Source organism: Trichosurus vulpecula, chromosome 3, assembly GCF_011100635.1.
Source record: "Trichosurus vulpecula isolate mTriVul1 chromosome 3, mTriVul1.pri, whole genome shotgun sequence".
NCBI lineage: Eukaryota > Metazoa > Chordata > Mammalia > Diprotodontia > Phalangeridae > Trichosurus > Trichosurus vulpecula.
In genome coordinates, this window is record NC_050575.1 from 213,813,018 (window position 1) to 213,839,788 (window position 26,771).

The 26,771-nt window shown below is 41.6% G+C and overlaps 1 protein-coding gene across 1 annotated transcript in view; it reads right to left on the bottom strand.

Annotated features, from left to right (window-relative positions):
• Positions 1-26,771, bottom strand: part of ALK (ALK receptor tyrosine kinase) — a 1,045,272-nt gene that overhangs the window by 150,283 nt on the left and 868,218 nt on the right. Inside the window, exon 8 of the mRNA XM_036748712.1 lies at positions 21,962-22,062. Within this exon, the coding sequence (XP_036604607.1) occupies positions 21,962-22,062 (101 nt within the window). The remainder of the gene's footprint in view (positions 1-21,961; positions 22,063-26,771) is intronic.

A 26,771-nucleotide genomic window follows, 5' to 3' on the forward strand; every position in this document is an offset into this window, starting at 1 on the left:
TTATGTGCAAAACATTGTACTTAGGACTGAGGATACAAATAAAAAATCAGAGATGATGCCTTTTCTCAAGAGTTCACATTCTGCTGAGGAAATACAATACAAATGCACAATTGCTATTTTCAATATTTGAAAAGTTAGAATACAGAAGAGGGATTAGATTTGTTCTTGGCATCTAGAGGTGAGAACTTTAGTAGAAGTTTCAGAGAGGCAGATTTCAGGCTGATGTAAGAAAAAAAAATGCCCTAAAAATTAAAGCTGTCCTAGAAGGATAGGTGGTTAGTTGGGTCCCAAGCCACTCTATGGTCAGCTTCTTATCACATAAGCTGGCCACTGCTACTGCTGTCAGCCTTCCTTACTGGTGAAAATTCACTGTACCTAGCCATCCACTGACCCACTGCTCAGCCCTTTGGGCATCTTTCCAATTCTGCTTTTCACTTCTTGCTCTGGAAACACATGAAATCAATATTATCATTCCAGGAAAAGAAGTATCAATTGTTATCCTAGGACTCCACTCACTATCCCTGGAGAGAGCGAGAGCTAGTGAGAGAGAGAGAGAGAGAGAGAGAGAGAGAGAGCAAGAGATGTTTTTCTCTACTAGAATGTAAGCTATTTTGGGGTCAAAGCCTAGCTTTCCTTTTTTTTGTATTTGTATCCCCACTACTTATCACAATTTCTGGCACAAACTGCAGCTGGCTGACAAATTTTGGGTATGTTAGAGATTCTTGTTCAGTAACAGGTTAGATAAGGTGGCCTCTGGGTTTCTTGAGACACTGAGGTTCTGTGAATTAAAGAGACACTCTAGGGGCCAGCTCAAGCAGGCTTGAGAGTGGACTATTAAATTTTCAATGTGAGCATTTACAACTTGGAAACTGGCAAACACTATAAATCAGGGCTTGATTCATTGCATTGTTCATTTTCCCAAACTGATCTCTGTACCCTCCCTTTCCAGGAAGCACCAGAGGCAACTCCCCTCCCAGCAGCCTGCTGACCTGTAGTTTTAACTACTTCCTTTCTTTTCATTTCCCTGGTGGGGGTGATAATACCTGATCCTAACTTCTCAGGACTATTAGGGAGTTACCATATAACATCTATAAAATTCTGTAAGGGAGCAAGACCTATACAGGTGCAGTAAGAGTGAACTTGGTGTAATGGAAAGAAAGCTGGAGTTAGAGTCAGGTTCAAGTTCAAAAGGCAACATGTAGTAGTGGAAAAGCATCGAATTTGGTAGTACAGGACTCGCACATTTGAATTCCAATGGTGCTGTGTGATTTTGGTTAACGGATTCTTTCTCTGGGCCAAAATGTCCTCTTCTATAAAATGAAGGGGTTGGATTAGTTGATCCTAAGGTTCCTGACAACTCTAAATTTTATGAATCCTCTCTCAGTCACTTACTAGCTATGTCACCATGGGCAAGTTAGCTTTAGCTTTCTTATCCATAAAATGGAGACAATGATGATGTACACACTGAATATGTTCTAGAGTGGTCATTAAGAAAGCACTTTGTAAACCTTAAAGTCCATCACCTGGTGGCCAACCCTCTGGTGATGAACAATCCCCCAAATTAGCTAAGCTTGAACAGTAGACATGGAGTCTATCATGGCCTCTATCATGGGGGCATGTCGACAGAGATAAACCTCTTAAATTACCTGTCATTTAGCTAAAAATTTTCAAAAGAAATCCCTCTCTCTTGCCCTTATATTACAACCCAAAATGGAGGGGAAGAAAGAGTCCATAAATATTCATGTTATGTAGGAAACATGGTAATTTCCAGAATTTCCCTGTTCTACTGTGTTCTCTTGAAAGGGATACATACTTCAGCAGTGTTGGAGTTCAAAAAGCTCCATGTTTCTGCACCCTACTATTTAATTCACCTGGAAAAAATAAACACCAGCTCTCTGACTAAAAATAGCCTAATGAAAAATCACAACAATGTCCTCAAAGGCAGGTGGGATGCAGATTCTCAACAACACCCAAATTAAAGGGGAAGGTGCCAAAGGATTGCAATTATCAAGCCTTCAAAAAACTAGGGTTTCCGGGCCATGGAAGGGATATGGAGCCCCAGGGTCCAAACTAAAAGCATTCACTCAAATGCCTCTTTCTTTTTAACACGTTACACAGAAAACAGTCTGCATTCAGCCAGGAAAATTCACATCCTGTTTCAACACTGCCAAGAAGAGGAAAATGATAATGTCATCTTTCTTTTGTTATATCCATTTCTGAAGGGATCAGATTCCAACCTGATCTTGTGCCCAGTACCTTTGCCCAGGAAAGCAGAATGGAAAAGGGTATTTTTACAGAATGATATACTAATAGGGAGGGGTCAGTAGCGGGCAATGTGCTAATGGGGGAAAATGTCACCAAAGGAGATTTGCCTCTGGATGGACTCTTTGAAATGGCTGAGATCCAACAAGAATGGAATCAAAAAGCCCTCTATGGGCTCATCGAGGTGATCTGAACTTGCATATGTTAACAAAAAAAAGCATCAAACAAATGGCTCTCATTGCTGAAGTCTTCAAAAATTTCACATCTATGAAATACCTAACAAGCCACAACCTGGTGGCTGGAATTAGAACTCAGAAACTCCCTTTGCATAAACTAACAGATGACAATTCCCCATATTACAGGCAAAAGTCTCAAAACATCCTGGGGGGAACTCAGATAATAAACTCTATTCAAACCAGGGAACGACTTGTAATCAGGGCCCATGATCCTCTGGGCATAATATTAACCCACAAAAGCTTCAGGGCAATCTTATAGCACCTGTTGACCTAGCAATTATCTTCAGGTTACTTGGAACTGAAAAAGAACTTGCATGAGAAATAAAAATATATGTATATATATAAATATATATATATATATATATATATATATCCTCTCCATTTTCCTGAAGATGATAGTTACATAATTATAAAAAGCAGTTAATTTTAGTGATCTTATCCACCTTCCTGTGTAATCGTCCACAGAATATGAAATCTAGAGAGTAATAGCAGAATAGCATGGTTTCTATGTGAACTTAATAAAAAGATAAGGAGATTAATAATAATAATTAATAATAATAATAGTGACTCCCAATTACCAAGACAACTTGATGTCAATTATAATAATTGGGCTTAGAACAAGGATGCTCCTTCTTACACTGTATGACCCTGGGAAATCACTTAATTTCTATGTCTAAGGCAACTCCTTAGGACATATTTAATCTAGTCATAGGCAGGTTGTGATATGTTCGGGGAGGGAGTTCCCACACAGGATTTTCCTACACTGGCAAGATCGCATATTTTATATGTAAAAGCCTTTATGCTATAACTACTCCCAGCACCCCTCTGCCTACTATGTATGGACTAGTAAGGGCTTTTCTGATGGAGAATCAAAAGGGAAATGCCCATCTGCAGGAGCTCAGGGTACTGAAGATTGGAGAGAGAGATGACAGCTCCAGTAATGGTGATATTGTTCCTTGTTGGCACTTGAATCTATGTGATCTGCTCCCTAACGGGCTAGTCAACATCAGAGCTGGACAGAGAAGTCCCTGTCTGTAATCGCACCCTGTCAAGCCTGGGGACATAGTACAAGTTCCTCGAATTCCAGTTCAATGTGGATCTCTAATTCTACACCTTAGACTTAACAGAGATCCCTAGTTTCTGAAGCTTCCTCTAATGACCAACACTGCTTGATGTCTGGGCAACTCTGCAGGAGTTGCTGTGGAAGAACCTGTGGATACTGGGTAATTTGCACTCCTCTGGGACCTTGCAGGGGCAGGAGAAGTAAACAAACTCAGACTGCATTTCCTGGAGCTTCGGGGCTGGAAGCAGTTTCGATGCTGTCTGGGGGCTTCCAGGGTCTAGGGGAGCCATAACTTCACAGACACTTGTACATGTTTATTATGCATTGGCTTACTGTCATTAAGGACTTTGTCATTACTGATTCTATGCTGAGTAAAGACAACTACATGCAATCTCACATGCTTACCTGTTTCTGAGGCTAGCCTCCAACTCCCTTATATGAAGGTTAATATAGCAAGCTCAGGATGGAAGAAGGATTTGCCAGTGAAAGCTGATTTCTGATTGGGTAAATCCAGAAATCTTCACACTCCTTAACAAATCACCTAACATAGTGGTCCTCAAACTCCTAGGAATAGGTGGTTTCCGGGGTCCCTTCCAGGGACACCATGGGAGATCTTATTATAAGTGTTCAGGACTTTTAATGAAACCTTCTTACAAACAACCAGAAGGGTTTCTTGATCCTGGAATTTCTTGGGGGTAGGGTGGCACAGTAGAAAGAATGCTGCATTTAGTGTCAGAGAAACTGAATTCAAACCCTGCCTCTACAACTTGACCTTGACCTTGGAGAAATCAAAGAACCTTGCTGCATCTCAAGTCTCCTCATTGGTAAAATGAGGGGCTTAGACTGAGGTCCTTTCTAACTGTAAATCTACGACTTTTATTGTTAGTCGTCTGGCTACTAATATATTGAGGTACATGGTAAGAGCCCCAGAAATCCTTATTGAGGGACTAGTTGATGTTCTTCTCTCCATTTGCCCATCTGCCTCTTCGTCTGTCAGGTTGCCTCTCTCATTTGTGAGTCTGCTTCCTAGCATCAAGTAACCCACTACTTCCATGTTTGGATAACTCTTGTTGTTGGACAAATCAGCCACTCCCATTGTGAGTCCCCTGCAGGGGATGATGGTATCTAAGTAGTTGCTACTTAGTCCATAGCCTTGCCCAAAAAAAAAAAAACCAATATTCCTTGACCTCAGTTGGCAGAGAGCCAGAAGACAGGCAGATGTTTGTAAAAGGCCATTTGGAAAATGCCTCTACTCATTCCAATCTCTATGCCCTTTTCAGAACAAAATGTCATCCTGCTTAGTTGGGCATCTGGCAAAGGCTTATGGCTAGAAGAATCTTTTTGTATTCACTAGTAGAGATGGTCAGTGCCATCCCTAAGATCTTAGGGTTTCTGATGCCATACTACAGAAATCAGTTCCTGGGCACTGAGGTAAAGAAGCCTGGTCAGGGCAAAGGTTGGCTTCAAGATGCAATTTCAGCTGGGGGCAAGAGTTCCTTCTCATGATTCATACTTGCTACCCTACAGAGGTATAGGCATGAATCAGCAGAGCTGATTGAATGAGAAAGCACAAGAGGTCGATGATCTTTGTGTATTGGGGGGCAAGAGCACAGGGATGCCATTGCTTAACCTGTCACTTTCTGTCATCGCTCTTTACCATTTCCATGGCAGCAATAACATGCTGCCACAGTCATCCTAGCTTCCTTCCAGCAACCATTCCTTTTCTTGCTGGGGTGAAACCTCTGTGTGATTTGAAGGATAAAAACAGCAAAAATGATAGCTGTCATTTAATTAAGGTTTATGAGTATTCCTATTTTATGGATGAGAAAACTGAGGCTACTAGGAGACTGTAAGCCTCTTAAGGGCAGGGACTGTGTCCCTTTTGTGTTTGTAACCCTAGTGCCTATTCCATGGGTGCTTGATAAATGCTAATTGACTATTTGCCCGGGATCATATGACTAGTAAGTGTCTGAGGCAGAATTCAAACCCAGCTTAACTCCAAGTCCATTGCTTGGAGAAGACTTTGTGTTTTAAGGAGAGTGGCTGCTTAATATGTCCTTGATGGCTGATGCCTAAAGGGACTGATCAGGGTATACATCTGAATACCTTTCTCCTCCCACATAAGGAAGGGTTCAGGACAGAGGCTTTAGACACTAAGAGAGGTGGGGAAGTGAGGAAGGGGGCTTCACCGGAGTTCATCTGAAGGAGGTGGAATTGTGGCTTAGTCAAACCATGGCATTCTGCCCAACTGGGTCCTGGGGTTGCCAAGCTACGCTGCGGCTTCTGGGGCAGACTATACACCAGATTCCTCAGATTGTAGGCTTCCCAGAGAGGGTGGGGACCAATTTCACAAGCTGCTGGCATTTGAAGAAGCCAGATGATGCTTTCCATGCTGCCAGCCATGAGAAGGCCATAGTTTTTTTTTTAAAGGCAAGACTGGGAGATGGACTACATTTTGCTTCCTGACTGGAGTTCAAGAGGAGGAGTAGGACAGAGGCCGCGGGTGTGTATTGGACAGAAACACAGACTTTCAAATCCTGGCTTAGGAAATTAATGTCTATCAAAATCTCAAGGGATGGCCCAGGGAAGCTCTGCTCCATACTGAGTATACTGGTATGTTCACTTCAGATGGGTGAAATGAGCCAGCTCTCTAGATGTAAGATACTTAGAAAGACATCTAACAAGGGCCCATCTTTTCAACACTAACATTTTACTGGAGTTGCTTTATGGCAGCAAAATCTGGAATATCGCTGCTGCCAAGGAAATAAAAATTCATACCACACAGAGAGCAATGGAGAAACACATGGTGGGTGGAGGCAATGTACACCATGGAACTAATGAGAAACTCCAAAGAATAGGAGTAGATGAGTAAAGGCGGTCATTAAAGAGTCATATAATAGGAAGACAAGATGGGCTGGTGAAGAGAAGGATCACTGGTGGACACAAAGGATGCTCCCCTGGTACCCAAGCAATATTGGGAGAAACTGAAGGCCACCACCAGCACCCCAGGGTGATCTTTTGGGATGACTTGGACAAGAGCAGACGGGAAGGCATTGTGATGGATGGGCAGGCATTGTGATCTGCATTGTTGGAGGGAAATCTCAGATTGGTTAGGGTTATGCTTAGAAACCTGTTTTCTCAAGGGAAGTGATGCTGGCTGGTCAGGCTAGACCCCTTCCCTCAAAGGGAGTAGGGGCTTACAGCTAACATGACAACTAATGTGACTGACGAGTTCATGAGAGGAGCTCTGTCAACATGGTGATTTTATCAACCTTGGTCCTCATCCTTATCTGATCTTTGGTATATTCAGAGGTGCCTAGGGTCTGCTCATCCTATACTGGGGAACATTTGTGAAAGGTACTAGCTCCATCACCTACTTTAGTACCACACAGATACACCCATCATACCATACCTTATCCTAACACGCACACATGTACATGCACACACACATGTACACACATGAACTCTGATCACTCTTTGCTCCTGATTGCCACTTCCACACTCTCCCTTTCCTACTATCACTCAGTAACCTTCCTTTGAGGTTCAATCAATATCTATTTATCACCCAATCAAGATTCTGGTGACTATTGTCAACTAACGTCCAGGACACTCTCCTTCCATCCTTAACAAGCTCAGTGCCTGGCTCATAGTCTTTCCCTCCTCACCAACTGCAGACCTCACATTGGGGGACTTCCATGTACATATTGATATTTATGTCTTTAAATGCCCTAACCTCCCAATTCCTCAACTTACTTGTTTTCCATGACCTATTCCTCTATCCCACTGAAACTATATCATGCCCTTGACTTTGCCATCACTCACAAGTGTTCCATATCCATGCTCATAACCTTTAAAATTTCCGTAGCTGTTGTCATTCCACCTCTCCCTTTGCCTGGCAACTCCAAACCCTCTTCTTCATCCTCATCATGACCTCCAATCTCTCAGTCTCTCAGTTCTTTCCCAGGTCATCACTTCTGCACTGGCTACACTCTCTTTCATTCTCCATCTTAACCCCTTGGTGAGTCTAGTTCAACTAAATACCACCCCCTTCTCCCAAGTTCCTTGCTCCTTTATCTCATTAAAGATCTTCTCCTGACAAAACTTAGCCTTGGATTACTACCACCACCTGCTGCCATCACCCTTATGCACATGCTGTTGAACAAAGCTGGAGAAAATCTTGAAACTATGCTGTCTGGGTCCACCACAAATTTATTTCACATTGCTTCAATGTAGCAAGGAAATCCTTTTACACCTCCGAGATTCTTTTCCCCACTCATTACAGTGGCCTTTCCAAAAGTTTTCATTCCTCTTCAAATCTCTCATAACTCCCCCTCCCTCCACTTTCTCAGGTGAGAACCTTGCTTCATATTTCACTGAAAAGTTGACGTCATTGGCTGAGAGCTCCATTTTGCGCCCCCCTTATCTCATGTCACGCAGATGCCTTCTACTTCTATTTCTTCTTTCACCTGTTTCATATGCTCTTCCCCTTGCCAAGGCAAACCTCTCTACTTGCACAAGTGATCCAATTTCATTTCATCTTCTGTGGTAGATTGTGCCTTCTATCATCAACTCTCTCTCACTAATAATCTTCAATCTCTCCTGTCTACTGGCTGCTTCCTTACTGCTCACAAACATGCCTATGACTCTCTCATCCTCCCAAAGCTCTCACTTGATCCATCTTGTCTCCCATTGCATCCTGGGCCATCTCTAGTCGTCCTGGTGAATATCAGGCCACTGGATCCAGATGGCTCTGGAGGAGAAAGTGAGGCTGGTGACTTTGCCCAGCCCTCCCTCACTCAAATCAAAGTCTACTGCAAGTCATGCCATCATCTCCCTGATGTCATGGTCCTCTTCAAGAATGAAGGAGGAACACGATCTATTTACTTGATCCATTTATCCCCGCTAGCTGTGTCTAGTGCTGTATCTCTCCTCCCTTTCATAACTAAGGTCTTTGAAAAGGCTGTCTACAATAGGTTCTCCATTTCCTTTCCTCTCACTCTCTTCTTAACTCTTGTTAGTCTGACTTCTGACTTCACCGTTCAACTGAAACTGCTTTCTCCAAAGATATGATCTCCTATTTGCCAAATTTAAAGGCCATTTCTCAGTCCTCATCCTTCTGGACCTCTCTGCAGCCCTTGATGTTGTTGATCACCTTCTTCTCTTTGATAATCTCTTGTCTCTTGGTTTTCTGGAAACTGCTTTCTCCTACTTCTCCTTCTATCTGTCTGTTCACTTTTCCTCAGTCTCCATTGCTGGATCTCCATCCAGGTCAACTTGCTAATTGAACGTGTCCCCCAGAACTCTGTCCTGAGTTCCACTCTCTTCTCTCTTTGTACTATATCCTTGATAACCTCATCATCTTCCATAGATTCAATTATCATCTCTCTACAGATGATTCCAGACCAATTTATCCAGTTTTAACGTCTTTCCTGATATCTAATCTTGCATCTACAACTGCCTAATGGACATCTCAAACTGGATGCCCCATAGAAATCTCAAACTCAACATGCAAAAAACTGATCTTCCCTACACCCTTTTCTTAACTTTTCTATTACTATTGAGAGTACCACCATCCTCCCAGTTACCTGTGCTTGTAACCTATGTATCATTCTTTACTCCTTACTCTTCTTTACCTTGCCCCCACTCCACCCCATCCAACCAGTTGTCATATGTTGCCTTTTCTACCTTCTCTTATATATGGTCCCATCTCTCTTTTGACACCACTACCACCCTGTCTATACTCTCATCACCTCAGACCCAGACTATTCCAATAGTTTGTTAGTTGATCTCCCTGCCTCAAGTCTCTCTTCACTCCAGTTCATCCTCTACTCAGATATCAAATTTATTTTTGTAAAACGTAGATAGGATATGTCACCCCTCCTGCAACTCCTTGCCCCCAATTCAATAAACTCCATTGAGTCTCTATTACCTGCAGGATGAAATATCATCTGTCTTTTAAAACTTCATAATCTAGCTTATTCCTATTGCCTTCCACATGCTCTATGGTCCAATGATATCACACTTCTATGGGAATTTTCATTGACTGTCTTGCAACCTTGGTATATTCTCCCTCCTCATCTCTGCCTTCTGGCTTTCATGGCTTCCTTCAAGTCTCAGTTAAAGTCTCCCTTTCTGGAACAACCTTTTCCCAGTCCTCCATAATCTTCGTGTCTTCCCTCTGAGGTCATCTCAAACTTATCCAGTAGGTATGTTATTTGTACATAGTTGTTTATGTGCAGTCTTTCTTCCCCATTAGACTGTGAGCTCCTTGAGAGCAGGGATTTTTTGCATCCTTAGCACAATGCTTGGTACATACCAGATGTTTAATAAATGTTTGTAGACTGACACACACACACACACACACACACACACACTATACACACACACACACACTCTCTCTCTCTCTCTCTCTCTCTCTGAATCGGTCTATAGTTTGGAGATGGAGCAGACTGCCTAAGTTGTAGTTATATATGTGCATTCATTTCCTAGAACCAAACCAAGACTAAGACCCAACGTTGGTGGCAGGTGAAAGCATAAATTTCTGTGTGTGTGTGAGTGACTGAGTATTCCACTACTGATTTTTTAAAAATTAATTCATTTATTTTTAGTTTACAACATTCAGTTCCACAAGAGTTCCAAATTTTCTCCACTGCTGATTTTTATATTTTTGTTGTTGTTATTGTTCAATCGTGTCTGACTCTTCATAACTCTGTCGACTATACTGTCCACGTATAGACAGATATTGGAGTTGTTTGCCATTCTCTTCTCCAGTGGATTAAGGGAAACAGAGGTTAAGTGACTTGCCCAGGGTCATACGGCTATTAAGTATCTGAGGCCAGATTTGAAATCAGACCCAGTGCTCTGTCCACTGAGCCATCTAGCTGTCCCTTATATGCTTTTACTAAACCCTATAGCTAACTTAAAGGTGTGATTATATCACTGTTCTTTGAATTCCTACATGGGATTGGTGGAAGATGCATATGTGTACAACCTCTTTTACATGTCACATCTATACTCTTATTAAGAAGTATCACTTTCTTAAGGGCCAGGGCTATTCCATTTGTCATCTTTGCATTTCTTCTTCACATATATAGTTGCAAAATGTGGAAGGAATTTCTCTTGGTTACTATGGCAGTAGGAATCAGGGATTCCTGGTGAGAAGCCTGAAGGGGATTGGTCCATTGTTCTCTTTAGTGGGTTAGATTTCAGCCTTGATGAAGGGGCAAAGGTGGGAGTCTGAGGGAGGAATAAAAAATTTTCTTCCATTTCCCACCCACTGTGACCCACTGGAAGCATAGATGGGGAGAACAGAGCTGGAAAATGATGACCTATATCATAATATGTCAACCACAACTTGGAAAATCACTGGAGATACCCAATCCATTTGTATAATCCTTTCTGATTCCTAAAATAAGTTCTGATTTTTCAGTGTGGAGGACTTGGTAGGGGCTCAAAAGGTGTATAGGTGCATCTACATAATTATATATAGATTTTGTGTCTGACTAAAGCAAAATATCAGAGCTAAGATTCAATTCTAGCTCCCCAAAGCCTGTATAGCTCTAGGGAATCATGGTCTAGGAATCAGGTGACCTGGCTTCTAATCCCAACCCTGGTAATTGTGTGGCTAATTAATATCTTTATGCCTGAGTTTCACTTTTTATAAAATGGACTAATACTTCCCTAGAGATGAAAAATTCTGCTTACAGGGAAGATGTGGATGTGTGCCTACCAATTCAGTCATTGCCTAAGATCAGTAGCAGCACTCTTTGCTCAGAAAGTTTGACCAGCTCAAGTCTAAAGGGTCCCCTTATCCCCTTTGCTCATTCTCTAGTTCCTGTCTATCCCCAAAGCAGCAAACAAATGGGGAATATGATGAGGATTGGGGTAGGATGTAGGAGAAGAATCCCCTTGGTTTCTACTTTTCCCTTCCTTTGAAGTCATGTCCCAGTGACAATGACAATAACTATTACATTAGTTTTTCAGTTGGCTCTCTCCTTTCAACCTACAGAGAATTTTATTGTTGAATCTCACAAATTCTTTAAATATAATTTTGTTATTTTTCATCTCTACGGCTTTTTAATATTGCTATTCACCAGTCAAACCTTTTCTTGTAACAAGGAAAACCATTTAAGCAAGACTTTGGGCCACAGTGAACTCAATTGACTGTTTGTATAACGGTCTGTCCCTGTGGCATTCTACCTCTCTACTGAGAGGAAGAAAGTGTATTTCTTCGTGGGTCCTTTGGAACCAAGACTGATGATTTAATTTAAGCTGAATTAAATTTTACTGTCATTCTGTTACTGTAGTCATTGTGTATGTTGCTCTCTTGGGTCTACATTTTTACTCTGCATCTATTCTTACAAATCTTTCTATGTTTCTCTTAATTCCTTAGCTAATAAGGTCATGTGGATGCCACAAAGATTCCTCTCCCTCCCCAAACTTTATTTTTTGAGCACTTAAAGCCTCATTTATTTATCTTCTTGAAAGCTGGGGGGTGGTTCAGGGTAAGTATGAATGAATCCAATCAATACATCAGTGGTTATTCTCTTATTACTATTCTGATTTAAATTTGAATATATTTGAATAGTTTGCCTGCAATGGGAATAATTTAACTTCTATTCTCAGGCCAGAACCAGGGTGGGAAGAACAAAGTACACATTCTTTATTTTCTTTGCTTGTCCAAGTGGCTGGAAATGATTTCCACACGGAGACCCTAGAGAATATCCCCCATCAGTCAAATCTTTGGCAAACGACAAGTCACTCTGTTGCCCAGAATGGCTCCTAGGGCCAATTAACCTCCTTATAAGCCTTTTTGCAGATATATTTTAAACTTCTTTATGGTACACTGAGTCTATTTTATCTAATTATCTTATTAGATTACCATTATAGGTTTTAAGCATTCAAATACAAACAAAAACAATGATGAAGGTTTTTTTTCCTTCCGGGTCTTCAGGTTTCATGTCTATTGGTTAAATCGATTGCAAGGAAAAGCCTTCTTAAAAATAATGGGGTAATCACTTTGAACCTAGTGAGTAATCAAAGATGACAGCAGATAGGAGCAGTCAATGTTGGAGGGGCTGTAGAGGGACTGGTACAACCTCCTTCCAAACCAGACCAGGGACCAAGCTTGGGAGAAGCTATGCTGATCTTCTCTGAATTGACCAGCGCTTCTTCACTCCAGACATTTTCTGCTTGAGTATTGTGGGTATAACTCCCCTTCCTTCGCCCTCCCCCAAAACACACACAGACACACATACACATATTTCCACCTCTTTCTTTAAGAAGAGCAATCAAATCAAAGCTACTATTGCCTTTTTGAATGACCTATAGTTCCATTCTCCATCCCTATGACTTCCATAGACAAAACTCCCTCTCTTGGCCACTCCCTTATATTACATTAGAATGTAATTACTTTGAAGGCAGAAGTTATCTTCCTTTTGTGTTTATATTTCCAGTGGTAATTTCAATGCTTGATACATAATAATCACTAAATTATTCATTCACACTAATATACCGTTGGTGGAACTGCGAAATAGTCCAACTACTCAGGAAAGCAATTTGAAATCATGTTTGTAAAAAAGTGACTAAAATATCCATACCCTTTGATTCAGAGATCCCACTGCTAGGCACATGTACCAAGGAGATGAAAGGCAGGAGATGAAAAGTCCTAATCATGTAAAAATATTCATGGTATTGCTCTTTTGTGATGACAAAAACATGAAAAAAGGAGATCCGCATCGATTGAGAAATGATCATACAGATTGTGGCATATCAAATGTGATGAAATATTAGTGTGCCCTAAGAAATGATGAATATGAGAATTGGGAGAAGCATGGGGAACCTTATATGAACGGATGCAGAGTAAAACGATATGCACAAGGACTGTAACAATGTAAATGGGAAGAACGAAAAAAACCCCAAACTTAATGCTGCTCAATGATAAGGATAAAGCTGGAACCTAGAGAAGAGATGAGACGATATACTTCCCTCTCTTCTTTATGGGGGCGGTCAGGTGGGGCAGTGGTTAGAGCACCAGGACTGGAATCACAAGATCCAAGTTCAAATCTGGCCTCAGACACTTACTAGCTATGTGACCCCGGGCAAGTCTCATAACCCCTATTTGCCTCAGTTCCTCATCTGTAAAATGGGAACACAGTGGAGAAGGAAATGGCAAACCACACTAGTATCTTTGCCAAGAAAACACCAAGAACAAAGTCCATGGGGTCGCATAGAATTGGACAGAACTGAACGACTGAACAAAAATAACAACTCTTCTTTACAGAGGTGGGGGATTATGGGTGTAGAACACTGCATACACTGTCAGACTTACTTGATATCCTCATCATTCAGCTACTTTTCTTTTTCCTCTCATTTTTAATCTTTCCTGTAAGCGGTGGTTTACTGGATAGGGCAGGAGGAAGGGATGTATTTGGAACAGAAGGTAATATAAAGACAAAAACTAGCAATATAAATTAATCTATGGAATGACGTTGCTGAAAAGCAAAAATGCTCCACACTGTAGCTACAGGGAGGTGACCCCATGGTGGGAATGGCTTGGCCTGCCTTGATTAAACTGCCTTCAAAGCAGAATTCTCATCCATACGATCTTTTAGCTCCATCGGTGGAGCTTCACTGAATGGAAATGTGGCTTTGCTTCCCTTGGCCCCCAGGAGGCAATCCAGATGAGAAAAAGCCAGCTGGATCAGCTGGTTTACCTTCATTTCCGTGGCTCATCAGCCACACACATACGCACAAATAATAATTTTTTAAAAACTGCTTTTTTTTATTGCTGGTAATGACATCAGCAGCAGAGTAAGGGCTTTCCTGTAGCTCTGACAAGGTACAGAAACCAGAACTACAGAGTCAGGGGATTCTGGGGCGGTGGTGTGGGGCAACCTCTAAATCAGGACCCCTCTCCCTTAGTCCCCATTTCCAGAGTCCCTTGCACACCTGCAGCTGCATGGGAAGACAAATCGCTTCCAGCAACTTGGAGCAGGAGGAGAAAATAAGAGAAGTCCCTCTCTGCTTCCCCTCCTTGTCCTGGCCTGAGAACAGAAGTTAATTTATTCCCTTCACAGGCAGGCTATTCAAATTAAATGGAACGTGAAACCATGAGGGGCTTGTTGAGGCATCAGGCTTCTTGGACGAGTAGAAGGAAAGGAGCAGGGGGTGGGAAGCCCAGGTCTCAGAACTCTTCCTTCCTCTCTTTTCCACAGCTGCAAAGCCAGACTCATTCGAGTGTGTCTGAGAGCTATCGACCTCCGAGAGCTGGGCTGCCAATAGGGGCACTCACAGCATCCCTGCTAGGCTTCTTCTCCTGCCCCTGCCCCACCTGGTCACTTTAATTATTTGAACTGGAGCACCTCAAAATAATACAAAATATAACTAAAATATATTGTAACGGTTTGCCACAATATTCTGCAGAGAATAGTTTATGGGGGAGGTAAAAAAGAAAACAGAAACAAACCCTACAACCCTCTTACTTAATTCTGCTTGGACCAACCAAGGAGAAATCTTTAAATATTCTTGGCTAGTGAGCAGCTGAGTAAAGCAGAGGAGGAAGCTCCTGTGGGGATGAGGAGAAGGAGGCTAAGAAGAGGGAAAGTAGCAGCAGCAGCAGCAGCACACAGAGCTCTCTCTTCTGCAGGGCAAAGTGAGACTGAGCTGGCTGAGAGACCCAATAGCCTGTGACCAATAATGATGGGAATTTGGCCTGGGGAAAATGTTTGACTTTAATAGAAATCCATTAACAAGCACCTACTATGTGTAATGCTCAGTACTAGACCTTGGAGTCCCAAAGACCAAAAACATCAAATTAATACTTGCCTTTGAAAAGGCAAGCATGTTATTTATTTTAACATTATGTTACACTATATATTATATTATATTATATTATATTATATTATATTATATTATATTATATTATATTATATTATATTATATTATATTATATTATACTATATTATATTATGGTTATGTTATGTTATTTTTAATCTATATTCGTCCAAGGTTGGGAGTGGGTTATAATATGTGCCTTGATAAGCAAATGCTAAGGATATCTAAATAATATAAAGTAGTTTCAAGAGTGAAAGGTGTTAATAATTGGGGGGAGGGGATCAGGAAAGGCCTCCTGCAGAAGGTGACCCCCAAGCTGTGTTTTGAAGGAAGTTCAGAAAGGAGTGCATTTCAGACCACTTGTGCCAGATCATGGAGGCAGGACGTGGAATGTCGTGTTCCCCAAATTGGTGAGTAGGTTATTCTCATAGAGACAAAACAGTAGACAGATAGGTCAGTAGATACTGAAGGTCTTTCTGTCAGTACCGCAGTGTGGGCTCAAGTAGGCTGCAGCACATTTCCAATGTGCAAGATGTGGTGGAAAGGAAACCACAGAGGAAATGTATGATTGGAAAAGAATGTGGGTTGGTCAGTAAAGGAGAGTGAGGGATGCTAGAAGGCCAGCCCCAGGGCTCTGCCCCACTGCTCTGTGGGTACAGGCAAAGTGTAAAAAGATCAGAGGAAGGACTGTCCCCCTTTGGACAGGTCCTTTGTGGAGTACCTAAGGGAGAATGTGGATTACATGGAGGTAGGATGAAAGGGAGTGGCTAGGTGGTAATCTGTTCCAGGAGATGGAATATTCACACTGATGAGATCACAGATTCTTTGAAGTATAAATCAGAGTTCAGGGCTATGGCACAGAATCAAGAATTTCAGAGTTGGAAGGGATTTCCAAATGTCATCTAGTTTAACCTGAACCTTAATCAAGAATGCCCCCTATGATATCCTCATCAAGTGATTATCTTAAGAAGCCATCTCTAAAAGTTTTTTGATTGCTCATCCTTATGGGAAAATTTTTTTTGAGCATGCACCCCCAATGTGAGTATATTTAATTATTTATAAGAAATATTAACAAATTATTATGAATATTATAAAGCTTGTACAAAACTAGAAATGATAAAAGAATGAGATAAACATGAAATGATATTTGATGTTAGAATTAATAGGCATTAGAATTTATGGAATAGAGGAGTCAGTCCTGAGTTTCTCCAAAATTGTTTTGGCAGCTACATGCAGAGAAGGTTGGAGAGGTGAGAGATCTGAGGCCAGTTAGGCCAGAAGGCCATTATAGGAGGCTATTGCGCCAGTTCAGGAAGGGGAGGAGATGACAACCTGATCTAGGGTGGTGGTAGACTTGGTAACTGATTGCATATGTGAGTAAAGGGTGAGGGTAAGTAAGGGGTTGAAGATGACCTTGAGGTGAAAATTTTCATGACTGGACAGATTGGCAGTGCCCTTGAGAGTAATAGGGATGTTTGGAACATGGGAGGGTTTGGGACAGGGGAGAAGATAATGAAATGATATCTGTGATTCAGATCATAATCCACCCATGCCTGTTCATTCTGTGTGACTCTGACTCATCCAAAATGGAAAAAAGGGAGGAGATGGATCTTTTATTCACTTGTCACTTGCCCCCAAGTTCAGAGACTGCACTCCTAGGGGTCCCTTTCCTGACACCATGAGGTGACCTGGGGGACAGGGGCACAGTTTTCATAGTCGCACTTCCACAAATGCTGTGGGTAATGGTTTGTTTAGGTTATGGCTGTCCTGAGGGGCCAACTCCCATTCAGAAGTAGGGGAGCTGGGAGCTTGCTTAACATGGGAGAGCTGGGTATTGGGGAATAAACTTTGATGTGGTTGTGTTAGAGATGAGACTCACAACCAGCTGTGGTAGAGAAGTTAGGACGGGATTTGTCTTTTTACCCTCTGATTGGTTGATCACACAACTCTTGGGGTCAGGCTATGGGTGGGGCAGGGATAGATTCCATAGACTGATCCTGCAAGTCACCGTTATGCTTTCTCTATTAAAGGCTAGCCCAGAGCCACTGGCTATTCACCTTGAGACAGTGCAATAGAACATCAGATACGGAACTGAGAAGACCTGGGTCCAGACCCCATCTCTAACACTTAGAAGCTATGTGACCACATCCATCAATTAACTTGTCTGAGCCTCAATTTTCTCATCTGTAGGACAGGAATTATAACACCTTGACTATAGTATCCATCTCACAGTGATGTGAGAGTCCTATGTAAGTGCTCTATGTGCCTTAAAGAGCTACATACAACATGTCTGCTGTTATTAAATTTCAGACCCAAATAACAGGACTGACACATCTCAGTATGAAGTGACATGACCTTGAAATAGTTCAAGATCCCATAGGAGTCCTGTAATTCCCTACCCCATCAGGGGCTCTTGAATCAGACAATTATGGTTTAGGAAAAAACCTCCTATAGCCAGTTGGGAGCCATAGTAAGATGTAGGTTAATCGATCAATTGCCTTATACAGTAATTGGTTTCTCTGCTTCAGGTTGCTCCCCACTCCAATCAGTTCTTCAAAAACCTGTCAAATAACATTCCTAAAGTACAGGTCTGACCATGTTACTCTCCTCCTCAATAAACTCCAGTGGCTCGCTGTTACTTCCAGAAATAAATATAAACTCTTCTATTTGGCATTTAAAGCTCATCACAACCTGGCCCCAATTCATCTTTAAGGGTTTTACACACACACACACACACACACACACACACACACACACACACACACTCTACACCCTTTCATGCTTTCTTTGGTCCAATCTGGCTTTCTTACCATTCCTCATACAGACACTCCATTTCTGTTTCAACTTCTGTACACCTGTCGTCTCCCATGCCTGGAATGCACTCCCTCCTCCCTGCTGCCTCTTAGAATCCCTGATTTCCTTTAAGACTTTCCTGATCCCTGAGCTACTAAAATCCTCCTTCCAACTAGGCGCCTAGTAGCTAGGTGGGGCAGTGGACAGAGCAATGGTCCTGGAATCAGAAAGATTCAAGCTCAAATCCAGCCTTAGACACTAACTGGCTGTGTGATCTGGGCAAGTCACTTCACCCCTGTTTGTCTCACCTTCTTCAGCTGTAAAATACACAACACTTACCTCACAGGGTTGTCATAAGGATCAAATGAGATAATAATTGGGAAGTACTTTGCATAGTACCTGATACATAGTGAACCTTATATAACAGTCATTTCAGTCCTGTCTGACTCTTCATGGCCCAATTTGAGGTTTTCTTGGCAAAGATGATGGAGTGGTTTGCCATTTCCTTCTCTGGATCATTTTACAGATAAAGAAACTGAGGCAAACAGGGTTTATTGACGTGCCCAGGGTCACACAGGTAGTAAGTGACTGAGGTCAGATTTGAACTCAGGAAGATGAGTCTTCCTGACTCCAGGCCCAGCACTTTATCTTTTGCACCACCTAGTTGCCTCAGGGGAATATTAGGATTTCCATTAAAGGCTGGGTTGTACCTGATGACTTCTGTGTCTCCTTCCAGGTAGGAATCTAACTTCCAGACTTCTCTAACATAGTAAATCTACTGGATCATAGGCTTTTTCAGATGGAAGAGACCTTAAAGGTCATTTATTCCAAAACCATGATTTTACAGATGTAGAAAGGAAAGCCTAGAAAGGTGAAAGAACTCCCAAGGTCATATAGTAAATAGCAGGGCCTAGACTCAAGCCAAGTCACAAGGAGATCGACTTTTGTGTTTTAAACTTCGAACAAAATAAACCCTGGGGGGGGCTATACATCTTAAAATGCCTCTTTCTATATTGATTCTATGTTGGTTATTCATTTAGTCTTTTTTTGGATTGAAACTTTTGCTTAGCATCAGGAATTCAGAAACTCACCAGCACCAGAGACGTGTGGCTGGAAAATCTGAAAGCAAAAGATCTAGAAAACTTAGACAAAATCAGCTCAGCTCCTCTCCTCTTCATTAGGCCAGCTGAGCTGAGCTTCAGAAAAGGCCATGAATGGCAGAGACAGCCCAGAGGACCTCTCCCTTATGTGTATGTGTATGTGTGTGTGTGTGTGTGCGCGCGCATGCGCGCTTGAGCTATTGATCATCTTAAAGGCTACCTGAGAAACTATCAAAGATTTTTGAAAGAAAACAAACCCAAACAAGAAAAACAACCCACCCACCATATAATTTTTACTTTGATATCATCATCATATAATTTTTTTACTTTGATATTATCGCTAAAGAAGGAAGTCCATATTGAAACCACTGCATAGTAAATTGGAAGAATAAATACTTCCAGCAATGCTCATTTCCTGTCTGTATTAACCTTAATCAATCAGAAACCTTTATTATTCACTCATTATGGACACTTGAGGGTTGCCTCCTTCCAAGATTCCTATTTTAAGCCATCTGGGGAGCTCCGATTGGCCGGACAATCCAGTTCAGGTAATAAATATTATTTTTCCATATCCCAGGATGAGTGTTTAGGAGGGAGGGGAGTAATTTGTGGAAGGGAGATTTCAAACCATAGCAAAGCAAATTCCTCGTTATTCCTAAGACACTGTATTAGGAGCTGTGAAGGATATGAGAAAGTATAAGATTTCAATCCCATCTTTAGGGAACTCTCAAGCCAGTTCTATAGATGAGAACTACAACTAGGATTTTTTTTTCTTGCCTAGGAAAGGGGGTAGTGCCTGAGTTGTGTCTAGCTCTGAAAGGCATACAGGTTGGAAGATTTCTGTTTGAATGAAGAACAGACCTTTGGCGCTGGATAGATAGAGCAATGGTGGGGATGGACAGAAAGGGGCTGGTTATTTGGTTGGTACTTAATTAAATTAGCCTATGTTAATGCAACTAGTGGCCTCTCCCCCTCCCCCCTGACTTTATAAAGCAACAATTCTATTCTATTCATCGACAAGAATTTATTAGGCACCTAGTCACTGAGACATTGTCTTAAGTCACTTCGGCAACAGCAAAAAGAAGCAAGCTACAAAGCCCCCTCTGGGTTCAAATACACCCTTTCAAATGCAGGGTTATGTTTCAGAGAAAGGTATGTATCAAGCAGGTTTTGATAAACCATTTCCTGCACATTAGGGGAGTTTGATGTTAAAAGGAATTTTAAAATGAATTACTTTGTAATCCATCTCTTTGATTGTCCTACCCAACTGTTCTGCCTTCTCCCCACCTTTGTGTTTTGTGTAATTGTAGATTTTCACATATATATTGCATTTGGATAAAGTAGGGCACATCCATTCTTAAGCCAGTCAATTAGCAAGCATTTACCATAGTAAAGGCACTATGGTACAAAGTAAAATCCAAAGTAGTAGCTGAGTCATGTAGGGATTTTCTGTAGTGTAGGTAGGTAGATACATCCTACCAAGCCTGAGCTTATTTACCTGATAATATCAGTTATCTTAAACCCAACTGAGTACTAGGCAGATTTTTTTAAAGCTCTCTCAGCAGCTAAAATAGACTTTAAAAAGACCATGTCCTTTATTAATCAATAAGCAATTATTAAGCACTGGCTTCGAATCTACATCTCACAGCCATCAACTGAGGAGGTTGCTCCTGTGGAGAAGGGGCCATCCTCACCCACCAACCAACTGCCACCCACAGGGCAGACAGGACAGCCTGGCTGAGGCAACAGGGAACCCTGAGGAAGAGACAGGGTTCTGTGCCTGGCAAATCAAATCGTCACCACCAACTCAACCATTATCTTCACTAAAACCTTAATGGAGATAGTCCAGGACTCTGAACCCAAGAGCCTTGGGAATAGCAATGCTTCCAGCTCAGTGCCCTAAACTATCATCCCCAGAAGCAGCCTCCTTGGAGATGCAGCTTGGCAATTGCTCCTGCAGAAGCTATAGCCACCCCTTTGGAAAAGCCCAAAATGAAAGCTCTTGTCTCCAAAGTCCCTGGCACTGTCAAATGGTTCAACACCATAACCTGGTATGATTTCATCAGTAGAAATGACATGAAAGAAGAGGCATTACCATTTGCTTTGCCACTATACCCCAAGGACCATGGGACCTTCCCATCTGATTTGCAGCTGAAACCTTCCATACATATTGTCTCCCCCATAAGAATGTGAGCTCCTGAAGAGCCAGGACTGTCTTGCCTTTCTATTTGTATCTTCAAGACTTAGCACATAGTAAATGCTTAATAAATGCTCGTTCATTCCTTCATCCATTTATTCACTTACTATGAATGCCAAGGAATTCAGTGCTACTGTTATGACCCTATGGTCATAGATTTAGAGCTGGGAGGGATCTGGGAGACCATTTTTCTAGTCCGACATCCCTTGTTCTACAGGTGAAAAAACTGAGACCCAGAGAGATGAAATTACCTGGTTATGGTACTGAGGTAGGATTGGGGAACATGGTGTACGGAACCAGGACTGACCAAAAGTCATTGCAGACCTCTGCTGAGGGGATGAGCTCTCTTTAGGAGAAGGTCCTCCTCTTCTCAGAAGGATGGGCCCTAGCCAGCCTTTGCTTGGAGGCCATCATTTTCATGAAATTCATGGTTTGGAAATTAGGGACAGAGAAATGAGGAAGCCCTGGGACTTACCTCACAAGGAGAGTTCTTCATTGGTGCAGGAAACATGACACTGGTCAGGACCACAGTTTCTGTTGGGCTAGCCTTGCTAGTGTTAAACAGCATTGTGTAGCCTGTGTGGAGAGGAAGTAAGAGATTATTATCAAGAATGGAAAAGCATGTCTGAATACAGATTGAAACATACTTCTTTCTTTCTCTCTTTTTTTGTTTGAGTCTTCTTGCAAAAAATGGAATATGGAATATGGGAAGATTTTTACATGATTGCACCAGTATAAACTATCAGATTACTTACTGTCTCAGGGAAGGGGGGGAGGGAAGGAGGGATAGAATTTGTAACTCAAATCTTTAAAAAATGTTGAAATTTATTTTTACATGTAATTGGGAAAAGATTAAATATTATTAAAACTATAAAAAGAATAAAACTTGCCTGACAATAAATAGAATCAAGGGTCTTATTAACTTATTTGAATATTTTCTGAGCAACATCTGACAACTTTATGATATAAAAAATCTTCTGTACTTAATAAAGTTTTTAATAAAAAATGGAAAAGCATGAATGTGTCTTCAATTCAACACACATTTATACATACATAGTATGTGATAAGCAATGAGATAGTTACCTAGATAAACATGACACAATCTTTGCCTTCAAAGAGCTTACAGCTTAGTGGATTTGGGCTAAAGTGGGTAAACACATGAGCATAAATCAAAATGGAATGTGAAAAGACCTGAGTTTATACATCATAAGAGAGGCACAGAGTGCAATGCGATTTCAGGAGAGTGGGATCACTTCATGATTGCGAAAGGGAAGGATCAGGAAATGCTATATGGAAGAGTTTGGTATGGATCTGCTCAACCTGTTACATGTAAAGTACAGGTAAGATTTCCACTGGCATTAGTCATAGCATTTAGACCAGAAATGGATCTTATGAGTCACTGATGATCTCAACACCGCTCATTTTACAGAGAAAGAAACTGAGGCCCACAGATGTCATAGAATTATAGATTGAGAGCTAGGAGAAACCTTACAGACCATCCATCAGGTCTAACCTCACCATTTTACAGATGAGGAAATTGAGGCCTAGAAGGATTAAGTGACTTGCCCAGGGTCATACAGGTAGCCAGTGGCAGAGCTATGATTCAAACCCAGGTTCTCCAACTGTCAGTGAAGCCTTCTTTTCACTGGACCATGCTGTGATGTAGGAGTAGGGATGATGTATGATGGGCAAGCAGTAATGGAGATACTGTCTCAGGCTGGGACTAGACTAGGCTGCTAACATTTTTAACTACCTTGGCTGTCTCTAAACCAGAGGGCATTATTCAAGAATGTGTGCTTACAAGTTACCAGCCTCAACACACTAAATGTGGACTATTAAAAAGATAGATGTCTAAACTGCTTGGATTATCACCTGCATCATCCTTCTAGGAAACCAGATTTGTATATCTCCCAGACTCCTAGCCGCTCATCCTTGCCTGTCTCCTAGCAGGCTGTGTACTTGGCCTGGTCTCCACAGGATAATGTGACATTAGGTAAATCATTTCATCTGCACTCTTCATTTGTCCCTAAGGCTTTCATGAGAAATCACAAAGGCACAACGTCCTCTTTCCTCTCCCATATCTCAATCAGAGGCAGCCCGTCCTCCCTGGTCCCAACAAGGACAGGTCTCCTGCTTTCTGTAAGCCCTGACCTGTGTTTCAACAGCATAATGTAACCTGCTAGCTGAGTATAGCCATTGAGGGGACAACTTATACAACTTTAGCAACTTTGTTGTCAACCAAGTTTTATTCTTGCTATAGTTTTTTAACAATATTTAATCTTTCCCCAATAACATGTAAAAATAAGGCCTTTGTAGACATTCAGTGCTAGGAGAATGCTTTACACAGTCGTCTCAATTATCTAAGGAGAGCACAAAAATAAAAATTTCAAACCTCATTTTGGCCATTCACTTCAACTCTCTTTGCTGCTGAAGTTTTTTTTTTTTTTTTTTTTTTACCACATTGTCTGCCAAGAACAAAATGGAGGCCATCCAGAGGAGGGCAATTAGGATTGGGAAGGAGCTGGAAATGATGTCATTGTTGAAGGATCTGGGGATGTCTAGGCGTGAGAAGAGGAGTCAAGAGAAGATGTGATAGGGCTGTAGGTATATGATGGCTGGGGTGTGTGACAGCTCTGGGCCTCAGTTTCCTTGTCTATAAAATAAGTGGTGTTGAATTAGATGACTTCTAAGGACCCTTCCAGCTCTGAATCTGTGATCCTATGATGACTGCTAGTTGGAATCTTAGCCATCTTTCATATAAAACAGGTTGGGTAGATCATTTCATTTCTACCTGGTAGATCACAATTGTCTTCAAATATCTTCTATATATGCCATGTGGAAGAGGAACCTGATTCATTCATGTGGCTCCAGAAGATCACTAAGTGGATGGTATAGAGAGGCAGAATTGTAGCAACTGGAGCGGTTCCATGATGGGACAGGATGTCTCATAAGGTTATAGGCTCCAAGGAAAGGAGAGACTGGAAGAACAATCTGCGTGTTCCATTTGATTGTGAGCTCCTTAAGGTCAGGCACCATGTTTTGCCTTTTTTTTGGGTATCCCCAGGGCTTAGCATGGAGCCTGGCACATAGTAGGGGCTTAATAAAGGCTTGCTGATGGACTGACTGAACGAATGGGAGATTGACAACTGGAAGTTTCTGTCAGAGATACCATCAAGTCTCATGGCAGATTTGGAAGACGTGAGCTAAAGCAAGAGGGTCTGGCTAATCCACATTGGAAAATTCACATTCTGAGGGATGAACTCCTAAAGAATGAAGAATTACTCAGCTCTCTCTCTCTCCCTCAGGGTGGTTGGGGATTACTTTAGCAAAAACCTAACTGCTTCTGATATATATACGGACATCTTGGCTTGGGATCTCTGGAGACTAAGAAAAAACTTTCCACATATTTAAAGGAGGTAAATGGGCTATCTGGGTGTCGTTATTTCACACATTTATTATAATTAGCATACTATGTTACATATTTCTATTATATATTAATTATTAATATTAATCACTATTACAAAATATTAATAAGCTAATCAATAAGCATTTATATATGTGCCAGGTAAGCACTACTATCACAAGAACAGAAATCAATCAATTCCTCAAGGAACTTACATTTTATTATTATATTTTTAAAAACCCACCACCACTATGAAATTACAGTTTTCAAAAAGCATGGTATAGTGGAAAGAGAGCTGGATTTGGAATCAGAGGAGCTGGATTCAAATCTTGACTCTGCCATTTACTACTTATGCTATCTAGGGCAAATCATTTGAACTCTCTGTAAAAAGAAGTTGTTGGCACTGATGACCTCTAGGGTCACCTCCAGCTGTAAATCCATGATCTTATTCCCTGCTATCATTTCTGCAAATGGAGGGCTTTCTGTAAGAAGCCAACCAGTGACACATTACAGGTTGCTAAACCTAGAGGCTATATTCCCCTTTTTATCCCAAGGAGGAAAAAAGTGTAGATGCTGAGGAAAGAAGGGTGAGGTCAGGCATTGAGACTTGTTCTCAGGAAACAATCTTTTTTTTTTTTTTTTTGTACCTGGGACAGCTTTAGGTCTTACCAGGGCTTTTCACTGGAAGCCCTCATTTCACTCACCTCCCAGGGCAATGGCAGAAATGCCCTAATGACCTAAGCAGGGGTGGGGAACCTGCGGCCTGGAGGCTACATGTAGTCCTCTTGGTCCTCAAGTGCAGTCCTTTGACTCAAAGGGCTGCACTTGAGGACCTAGAGGGCCACATGTGGCCCCTAGGCTGTAAGTTCCTCACCCATGATAGGGTCTGCAATAACCATCTGTCAGGTCCTGTTAAATTAATTCTATGGCAGGAAAATAGGTGAGAGCAACCTATACAGAACAGTTTAAAAAATGTTAAAAGTTCTTTTTTTTCTAATCAGCAAAATCTGTCTCTCTCCCTCTCCCTCCACCTCCACCCTGCATTGAGAAAGAAAGAAAACAGCAAAACCCTTGTTACAAACATGTAGAGTCAAATAAAACAAATGTCTGCATTGGTCATGTCCAGATAAATGTTTCTGAGTCCTTTACATCTCTATCGGGATGCAGGCAGCATGCTCATCCGTGAGTTCTCTGGTTGGTCATTACACTAATCAGACTTATTCAAAGTTGTTTCTCTTTACCATATGGTTGGCATCGGACAAATTGTTCTCCTGGCCCTGCTCATTTCACTCTCTATCAGTTCATACTGGGCCAAACAGGATGGTGAGGGATCATGGGATTATAGACTCAAAGCTGGGAGAGATCTCTGAGACCATCAGATTCACCTCTCTTAAAGTGATTTGCCCAAGGTCACGCAGGTAGTAACAGACAGAGACAGGATTCACGCTTATGTGAGCCATGTGGAAGGTAGAGTAGGCTTTTTTTCTGCTTGGCTCCTAGAGAATGTACTTAGAAGCAATGGGTGGAAGTCTCAGAGATAGTTTTTGACTTGTCAGGAAATACTTCCCAACAAATTCGGTGTCCATAAGTTGGATGGGCTGCCTAGAGAGTCCATGAGTTTGGTTCAATGTATTTCTTTTTTTTTGGTTTGCTTTTTTTTTGGGGGGGGAGGCAAGGCAATTGGGGTTAAATGACTTGCCCAAGGTCAAGATTTCATGTATTTCAACAAACCTCTATTAAGTGCCTATTCTTTGCAAGATAACGGGAGTTTCTCATAGGGTCTTTAAGTGAAGTTTGGACGGCCACTTTTTGGGTATATGGGGATCCCTGTCCAGGCATTGGTTGGACTGGCTGACCTCTCAAGTTTCTTCTAACTGAGATT